This window comes from Aptenodytes forsteri, unplaced genomic scaffold, assembly GCF_000699145.1.
Source record: "Aptenodytes forsteri isolate BGI_AS27 unplaced genomic scaffold, ASM69914v1 Scaffold45, whole genome shotgun sequence".
NCBI classification, from domain to species: Eukaryota; Metazoa; Chordata; class Aves; order Sphenisciformes; family Spheniscidae; genus Aptenodytes; species Aptenodytes forsteri.
In genome coordinates this window covers 2,659,771-2,670,032 of record NW_008794458.1, presented here as the reverse complement: position 1 = coordinate 2,670,032, position 10,262 = coordinate 2,659,771, and the positions used below count along the sequence as shown (strand labels likewise).

Below are 10,262 nucleotides of genomic sequence, written 5' to 3'. Positions count from 1 at the left end.
GTGAGGCGGAGTGCGCGTGGGCAGGCGGAGGGCGGTTCTGCTTGAGGAGAGTAAGGCCGGCTGCGGCCCGGCCCGGGGGCGGCGTGCCCCCCGCCGACTCCCGGGTCTCCGCGCCGCCGAAAGGCGCTCTTGGAGGCGGGGGGGCTGGAGGGGCAATTGTGAAACCCTGACGCGGTGACGGGACGCGGCGTGGGTGGACGTTGTCATCTCCCCAGTGGTTTCCAGGGTTGGGGCCCGCCAGACTCTCTCATTCGGTAAAATCAGTGCTCTGGTTCTTTGGAAAGTGAGTTCAGCAGAAAAACGTGTACCACCTGTCACGTTGCCAGCTGTCCTCCATGGGTAGAGCTCATCCCGTACCACTTACTGATACTGCTATGTCAGCAGCCCTCCTTCAGCAGGTTTATGAAAAACACTGCTTGGTCACTGCTGCTTAATGTCCGTATCATGCACTTCAGCTTTCCTCATTCTTTCAAACCTGTTACAGTCTTTCCTATCTTCAACTAGCTTGTCTGTCTTTCAGTACAGATCTGCAGGTCCTGGAAGGGCAAGTAATCCAACTGAGAAACCTTTTTTAAAAAAGTTCAGTTAAAGCAGTTCTGGGACTATTCAGCCTGGAGAAGAGAAGGCTCGGGGGGATCTTACTAATGTGTGTAAGTATCTGAAGAGAGGGTACAAAAAGGATGGAGCCAGGCTCTTTCCAGTGGTGCCGAGTGGCAGGACAAGAGGCAACGGGCCCATAGTGAAACACAGGAGGTTCCCTCTGAACATCAGGAAACACTTTTTCACTGTGAGGGTGACCGAGCACTGTCCACCAGTCTCCCACCTTGGAGATACTCAAAAGCTGCTTGGACATGGTCCTGAACAACCAGGTGACCCTGCTTGAGCAGGGGGATTGGACCAGATGACCTCCAGAGGTCCCTTCCAACCTCAGCCATTCTGTGGTTCCATGATCTGTTCCTTTTCAGTTTTGACTCCTTCAGCATAAGTTCTTACCTACGCCTTTCTCCCCTGTACTGGAGTTACTTGCCTCAGCTGTACATGCAAATGTTTGAGGTCTGTTGGAGAAGGATAGATTCTTTCCAGTGACAATTCGGTTCCTCTGACTTCAGTGTTCAAGTCTTTTCTTCTAATGATAGGGTCTACAAGCAGCAAACATTGCAGTTGCCTCACTTTTGGGCTGCTCTGTGTGTGTGTGCATGCATGCGTGTATCTACACATGTAGATACATGCTCTCCTTCTCTAGCAATAAAAATGAACTGGCTGTTCATTACCTTCCTCACTAGGCCATACCTGGCCTGTTGAGGACCTCCCCTTCACTTAATGCTTTGTGGGCATAGCATGTTGGATTCATCAAATGATCCCTAGAGTTGTCCAGCCCTTTGGAAAAGTCAACTACCATATCATAGGTTTATTGGCTGAGAAATAGGTCAAGATCTGCGAGTGTATGTCATAGCTCACGTTAGAATTCAGAAGTATCTGACTCTGGCCTATGGTTGACATATCTTTTCCTTACCTGCATTTGATTGAAAGATTATGCAGCATTATTATCAAGACTCACTTTTTTTCCCCCCTCTCCTTTTCCCCCCCCGCCCCCCCATCAATAGGAGAACTAGTAAGTTGCTAACAGCTGTATTGGATAAATTACGAGAATTATTCACTGAATACATAGAATTTCTGTTCCACGGCATTTCACTTTCTGTATACCACATTTAGCTAAGCTAAGCTAAGGTGTCTGTATGCCTGACCAAATGAGAGCTGGCATCTGTTTTGATCCTAATCTAGCTGCTGTCTAGACTGAGACAATGAAAACAATTTACCCCATCAATCCTTTAGTGGAAAATCCATACGGAAGAAAATGGGAATAGCCAAGTAACTGTTAAATTAGTATAATCCTGTTGTCTTACTCAGACAGTTCACTGTTGGCTTTAAATAACTTTTAAAGTGAAAGGAACAGTTTATATAGTTTTCTGTAGATTTGAATAAAGCTATTTGCACATCCTTTAAGTCCTTTCTGTCAGCTTTGAAGTTTATTCTCTTTGCAAATAATGGAATATGATTTTTCTAACTTTTGCATTTTGCGAGCCAAAGTCGTCTTCTACAAGCCTGTACACTGTTCTTGAACTAGTATTATTTTGAAATTGAAGGCGTCACTGTATATTTACTTCTTTGTAACGAAATTTATGTACACCCACATACACAACACTATGCTATATTTATTTATACAATTCATAGTGTGGCTTTACTGCCTAAAATGTGATATGCATATAAAAGAGAGTTCTTGCACTGAAGCCAAGTAACAAAGTATCGTGGGAAAAGCACGTGACATGCAAAAGAAATAAATAGGATAATGATGGATGAGGTCTAGAGAAATCTCAAGGGTTTTTTGTGTTTGTATTTTTTCTACTATGAACATTGCATTTGAAAAAAAATACGGCATTAATAGATTACTATTAATAGATTACTAAACTCACTGGAGTTTAGTGTAAGAAAGATAATTAGAGAAGAAAAGGGATGACTTTGGTAAGTGAACTGAGCAAGAGGTATGAAAAAAAAGACGAGAAGGATAAGAAGCAAAAAGCACAGAGAATACTGTTGGAATCCTGGGAGGTACTGCAGGAAAAAGTGGGAATTATAGGGACATCAGCGATCAGTGAAACACTGGAAATTGAACAGACGAGTTCACACACAAGGTTTCAAAGGCCCCTTCCAATCCATACTGTGTAGGAAGATTTAATGGTCCTCCTGTCCCAGATGGTTCTTCTTTTGAATCTGATAGAAGGCGAGGTTCAACAAAGGCAAGATACAAGCTTTTCCTCGTGGCCTGCTGAAGGCTGCTTTTCAGAGCTTTTTTGCTGTTGCAAGATTCTCATTTTGTTTGTGCAGGTTGTCCACTCTTATTGCCCTGTATGAAGGGTAGGGAAAAGGACTTATCTGTAACTCTCTCTAAATTATACAATGTGGACTTATTTTCACTGGAATGTGTGGAATTTTTGCCTTAACAGAAATAATCTCTTTCAAATAATTTCCTGTCTAAGATTCATTAACATTGTAAACAGAATACCAAGGTCGGTTTCAATACACATAGGCATAAATAAAATAGTTAGAATATTAAAGCTCTTTGTGCACATCTTTATTGTTATTATTATACAGTGAACAGTGTATCTGTGACACCATGCTGAAGGAGACTTGCCAGCACTGCCCAGCCAGGTGTGAAAGGTCCTAGGGAAGGATCAGACTGAAAGTGTAGAGAGGGGATGGAAGAGTGGAAAGAAAGAAAAGAAGAAAGATGGGGGGGGGAAAGAGGAAAGAAGACAAAATGAGAGCTTGAACAAGAAGAAGAGTCACAGAAGAAGGTGGAAGAGCATTCTGAGATGGACAAGGTTTTGGAGCTAGATTTAGTGGTGAGATGATAATGCAACCTATATCAAGAGCTTGTGATAGGGAGGGAAGAAGTTACAAGTTACGAAAAGCCAAGAAGCCGAGATGCTGAAGAGAGAACAGGTTCTATCTAATGAAAAAGGCAAACCAAGAAATTCACATGCCTTCTAGTTTTGCCACCAGTAGTATCTCTCGATGATGATACTATTTTGGGGTATATTTTACTATTTGTTTTATATAAATTCTGTATATTTTCACTTCATTGTATATTGTTTACTAAATATATTTGCTATTATAGAACATGAAATGTGTAAACATCAAAATGAAGTTTACAAAATGCTATTTCTGAACATTTACACAAAGATTTTATACAAAACGTGTTCCAGCTATTCATGTTTTCCTTGCTGTTACATGAAATCTGAGAATGTGTGGAAAAATATATATTTTCATTTTATTAGAAGTAGTCCCAGAATTAACTTAGTAATTTAAAAATTAAAAAGATTTCTTTTTGAAAGTGTAGAAAAATATGTTTCTTATTACTTAATAAGGTACAGGTGTTCCATACTTTGAGAATATTCACCTCCTTGGTATTTACCTTTTGTTAAACAGTTAAGATTACAGTGCTCACAATTAAGAATTGCTGTCAAAGACACGTTAAGCAAAACAAAAATCTGAAAAAATACTATTCAAGTAGCTTTTCACGTAAACCAGACAGACTGTAGCAATGAAGGGGAAGGGAGGACAAGTACTTTGGGTGTGATAAGTGCACATTTGTGAACAAACACTTCTTGTGTTGTTACATTTTTACGAAACACATCCGTGCACTCTTATAACTACATGCCAGCTACAGAAGTGTTTGTCTTCATGTGTAATACAAAGTACTACTACATCAAGAATATCAGTAACCGTATCATTCAGTATTGAATTTTGTAATAGACAATATGCAAAGTTATGCTGCTATAAATAGTTTATATTAGTGCTGTTTATTTCTCTTCCATTACAGGAATAAGCTGTACTGATGTGTAGTACCTTCCCATAGTGACTGCATCTACGATAGGGGGTTTGTACCACTTTAACTCTGTCAGTACCTTCCTATAGATACAGCCTAAGTCTGTTTCATAAAATTAACTAAACCAGTAATACGGTTCTCATTAATCATAGTTAAATTCAAAGTAGTGATAAACTTGTAGTGAAATAATTTCGTGTCTGATTAGAAGAACAGGTAATTGCACATGTTCTGGTACACTTTGGGGACTTTTACATGCTTTGCATGAGAATACTTGCGGTTTTTGCAAGGCGCAACTTGAAGTAGAATTGAATTAAAAACATAATTGTGATGGCATTAATACTGTTGACACTGGCGGCAGAATTTGGCAGACCTTGTATTAACATTTCACCTTTACATATAACTTTAGTTTTTAGAACAGCTTGAACTGACCGTTAGGGTTGTTTGGGGTTTTTTTGTGGGTTGGAGGTTGAATTTTTTTTTTTTAAAAACATTACGTTTTTACATTCCTTTTATTACAGAGACACCTGGTGGTCTTTGGGTGTATTTACAAAAATATCTTTTTTTTTTTCTGGGTTTATTTTAAAGTTTGCTTTATCATTTATAATTTATCATTTATATTTAGAACCTCCTACATTATGATACTACATCATTTGAAAATTAAATTGAGAACATTTACATATTATCCAGTATGTACTGGATATTGATTCTCATGGTTATCATGGGTATTTTTCTTGCATCTTCCCTATCAGTCAGAGAGCTATATGGAGGAGACACTTGGGCATATTTTAGGCTAAGTGAAGTAAGAATATATTTCTTGCAAAATTTAATGTTAGAATAATCCATATTTGGTTTTCATGTTTTCAGCTTTCAGTTTAAGTGTTTTGTTTCTGAGTTGTCTGTTTTAAGAGATTGAAATGATGACCAAAAAGATATGTCAGAACCAGTTTACTGTCCAGATTGACGTGTTAGTACATAAAGGAAGTGCTTTCTACGCTAGAAACACTGACAAGAACAGGACTATGCTACCATAGAAAAGTTTTAATAATACTCAATGCAGATGACATTTTATAAATAATAGGCAATTACAGGTAATCACACAGCATAATAGGTAATTACACAGGATACTAACATTAGATCTCTTCTCACACCACGCCCAGACTGTCAGGCAGAGTCAATCGGATCCTGGAGCAACGCCTCTGGTGTTACAGCAGCTTCCTCCAGTTTCCATCCCTGTAGTCATCCTGCCGCAGCAGCTCTTGACACCCACCCACAGCAGAGACCTGTTTGCACAGCTCCAGCGGATTCATGACCTCCTCGTAAGGCAGCTGGGCCATAAGCACGGTCGTTAGCAGCTGCAAGCAGATGGACAGGCGCTGTCATCCAGCCACGGCCTTCTTAACCAGCAGCTAGGTTTGGCTTTTAGGTAAAAAAGTCCCTACCCACTCTTTCTACATGGGCATGTACTGCAAAGTAAGTTTTAAATGCCAGGTATCTATATTTTACTCAGGGTGGGGGTGGGTGGGAGTCAAACTGAGTTTTTGCAGCTGAAATGAACATTATTCACTTCAAGGAATACAAGTAAAATAGGAACATTCTTATACAAATTTAGAATGTGGTTTTACAGCTTTTACCTTAGTGAAACAAAATTGGCATTGCAGTTATTTTTATTGGAAATTATCTTTGTGGGTTGTTTTTGTTTGTTTTTTTTTCATTTGGCAGTTATCAGACCTGTGCCCATGATGTCATTTGACAGTCTTTAAGGGCTAATTAATGCAGTCTCTTTTTTTTTTCTTTTTTTTTTAAAGTTTACAGACACTTTGAAGTGAATTTTGCAATGCTTATAACTGCACTTCCATTGAGGAGTGGTTTTCACATCTGAATTTCTGTTACGCTTAGTGCAGTGATTTTCTGTATGTTGCAACACTGATTTGATATAGTTTGGAACTCCAAGAGAATAATTCATGCAAAAGAAATGTATGAAACTCTAGGGAGCTGTCCTATGCAAGATTTGTATTTAGCTTTATTATACTTTAATTTTCACTCTTCTGCTGGCTGCCAGAAAACTTGCCCGTCACTCTGACTATAGGAACCAGAAAAGATTCATGGTATTTTTGGGAGATCCAGAGGAAATGTAAAGACTTATTCAACAGTATTTTCTCCCCAACTTAGCCACATCACTTTCTAGCAAAAATATTCAGCATAGGAGGAAAGAACAAGAAAACAAAAGAAAAGGCGCTTTTAATTAATGTTAGTTAACATAGCTGGTGGTGTAATTTAAGTCAAAGCATATTAGGAATGGTGTGGTCAGATAAATTTAGAAGTATTCTTGGTGTGCAGCAGATGCTGCCTAGTAAATAGGAACAGTGTAGTTTGGGTCAGGAGACAGGCAAAAAGTTGAAATGACACACAAAGTTATTAGTGAATTCTTAAGGACCTGATTCAGAGAAATTAAAACAAAGATTGCTTGTATGTCTTGATTTTTGGACCTGGTCTAGAAAACTGAATGCCTGTATCTGCAAGTTTTGTTTTTCTTTAACAGAGAAAGGTGGTTGCAGCCAACGAAATAATGCTTTTGGAATTTACATCAACTCGTTTGGCAGGAAGTTATTCTTTAACTTGACGGAACTGTGCAGAATCCAGGATCTGAGAGCAAGCTTCCATTATTGTTACTCACTTCATAAGGGAGTGGCTCCTAATGATACGGAGTAAACGACTTACATGTCCCATACGCTCTGAACCCACACCAGATGTAAAGTTAAACTAGAATACACTTTCCTATTAGGTTTTATCAGTTTTAAAAAAAAAAACAAACCTAGCACTAGTAAGTAGAGTTATCTTTTCCATTTCAGACTTTTCAGTTATGTCAGTATTTGACATAATAGAGTTACTAAAGCAATGGTTCCTTGCCGATAAACATTTACATAGCTTTTCTCTATCATCCTGATGACTGCCTGATTGGGTAGTGTCATGTAAGTGATGACACTTGCATGTCAAAAAGTTGCAAATCTGCAGGTGGAGCAGGAGCCATCCTCTGAGTGCCAGAAGTCACCACCTTCCAGCCTTCATGGGAGACTCCATTTTCCAACCTGATAAGCACAGACTCTACCTGCACGTCCTTCATTATTGTTGAAGGTTCAGACTCTTGAAGCTGCAGGGTCTTGGAGAAGATCCAGTTGTTAAGAGATGTGATAAGTGACCATCACCTCCATCAGCTCCGGGCACAGGGGTTCTTCCTGCCTGGCCAGTGGAACCCTGCCCAGTGTGCCCAGACAGATGGGGAACTCCGTCCCAGGCCAATGGATGTGGCTTCTGCTTTCCTGCTTGCATGTTCAACCAGCAGCAAAGCTGAATGTGTATCCCAGAGACACACACGCACAAACAAGCTGAATGTGTATCCCAGAGACACACACACATGCACAAATGACACTGACATGGCTGGCTACACAGACTGCCACAAGCAAGGTGCTACCTTCAACAGCACCTACGTACAGGACTCACATAAATCATAAGTATAGACGGGCAAGTCTCCCTCCTCTTTGGCTGGTAGAGATAGAAGTTCATTAATGAAAGCACATACCACTCTAGATTCAGAAGCACGTGTACAGTCATAGATCCCTTAAGTATCAGCACAACCCCTCTGTCTGTCCAATAGCACTGTCCGGATCCCAGGTCCTCTTACCTGCTCTACAGCTCTCCTACTCGCTGGGTGGTCCAGCTCTGTGCTCACTAGCCAACATGTATACACTCACAGACCCATCTCACAGGCACCTCACACTTGTGGGTCGCCCCCACATAGCAGCACAGACCCTCTGCCCAAACCCAGGGCCTCCTACTCACCACCTGGTCCAGCTTGAAGTTTGCTAGTGAATTACACTCCCATGCACTCCCATGCTCACCAGGTTTGGGGAAGCTGCAAACACTCCAGCGACCCCCAGCAGCCAGCACCAGGCACATGGGCTGTGACCCACAGTCCTGCTGCAGCTACTGTCGCTGAGCCTCTCATTCACTTTGCTCACCCCAGTCCCCCCAGTAGCTGTCCCTAGGACACCCACCAGTCCCGTCCCAGTGGCTGGAGCGAAGACCCCCATTCACTCCAGCTGCTGACACCACAGGCCAGGGCTGTCTGCGCCCTCAGTCTGTCTCCAGTTGCTGGCCCTGTCTGCACTCACTGGTCCTTCCCATAGCTGGCACACCAGACACAAAGTCTGTGGGACCCATAGAGATGCTCCCAAGAGCTATGGCCCCCCTCCAGCTACTGATGCTAAGACCTTTGCCTGCTCCGGTAGCTGGCAACAAACCCACTGACACCTATCTCACCTGTAGCTGTCACCTAGCCCTTACAGCACTCACACACATGAGATAGAGAGTGAGATTCCACAGAAAGATAGTTAAAAAAGGATTTAATGAAAGGAGAGGACAGACTGCGGCGATCAGGCATAGGGCTTGGTCAGACAAATGGGCTGGCCAGCCATGTTTTACATGTGACTGGTCCCTTTTATAGCCCTTTCTGTCTATTTCCCACTTTGTTCCTCCCCAATCCCTTTCCCCTAAACATTCCTTCAAAAGTTTTGCATGGTCCCACAGGCTGCCCTCAAAGGATTTAATGAAAGGAGAGGACAGACTGCGGCGATCAGGCATAGGGCTTGGTCAGACAAATGGGCTGGCCAGCCATGTTTTACATGTGACTGGTCCCTTTTATAGCCCTTTCTGTCTATTTCCCACTTTGTTCCTCCCCAATCCCTTTCCCCTAAACATTCCTTCAAAAGTTTTGCATGGTCCCACAGGCTGGCCTCGAATATCCCAAATCCTCACGTTCCTCTTGTTTCCTACTTCTTACCAGTTTCAAGGTCCGGTTGGCCCTTTCCAAAGCTGTGCCTGCAGTTTCTTGATGGCCCATCAGTTAGCAACTGGAGGCTTCTGGAGGCTTCTGGTCCTTGGCATTGTCTCTGTTATTCCTTGTTTGTGACCATGTTTGTGTCGCTGTGGGCTCCTCTTTATGGTTTCTCGCTTTACTCGTTATTGAGTAAATAATGATCAATGCATTGAAAAGGTCCTTGATCAGATGATGACCTTGATGAAGCACGTGCTTCAAGGCACCTTCCACGTGCCCTTACACCAATCTATTTCTCATCATCTCTGATGCTGCACAGACTGGTGACCTCCTCCTGCAGCTCCTTTCCTTGGTCACAAGATGAGCAGGCAGGCAAGGAGCCCATCTGCCTCAGCCTCAGCAAGAGGCCCCAGGCATCCCTGCAGCCACAGCTCTGCAGAGCTTCGGCTGCTTTGGGACCTCACTCTGGGTCAAGGCCTCTGCTGTGCGGGGGTAGTTCCTCCAGTGGAGGTTGGGGACTGTGCCCTGTGGGACGTCACCACCACTGCTGAGCACAGGCACGCTCTTCTCAGCAGAGCATCTGGCCCTTTCTGTGTGCCCTTCTGTGCCAACTGCTGTGTCTGTTGGCTGCCTCCATGTGCAGTGCCCTGTGTCTGCGAGCGTCCTTCACCAGTCACACCAGAGTGGATCTGTAACTGCTGATCATGAGGTCAAGAAGCAAATACACTAAATTTGGTGCACTGCAGATTACATAAAGATTGCAGTCGTGGCCTAGGGACAAATCAGGTAGGTGGAGAGGGTTACCTTGACTAGTGCCATCAAGGGACTAAGAAGTCCCTCTGGGCTAGATCATGTTCTGGCCAGCTGGCACATGATAATACATTAACAAGCAGGTGGGGTTGAGATACAGCCTTTACAGAAGAGGAGTGCTCTGTCTGGACATGCTGTAGACCATCCTTGTTTGTTTGTTTTTAGGACCTCCATGTAACAGTTTCATTAATAAAACATAGCTGCCCTCTGATGATAAAGTTTACGTGTTTACCT

General features: G+C 42.5%; 1 protein-coding gene across 1 annotated transcript in view; it reads right to left on the bottom strand.

Annotated features, from left to right (window-relative positions):
• Positions 1-207, bottom strand: part of TMX3 (thioredoxin related transmembrane protein 3) — a 31,258-nt gene extending 31,051 nt beyond the window's left edge. The window contains exon 1 of the mRNA XM_009290870.1: positions 99-207. Coding sequence (XP_009289145.1) covers positions 99-207 — 109 coding nt within the window. The remainder of the gene's footprint in view (positions 1-98) is intronic.
• Between the last annotated feature and the right edge of the window lie 10,055 nt (positions 208-10,262).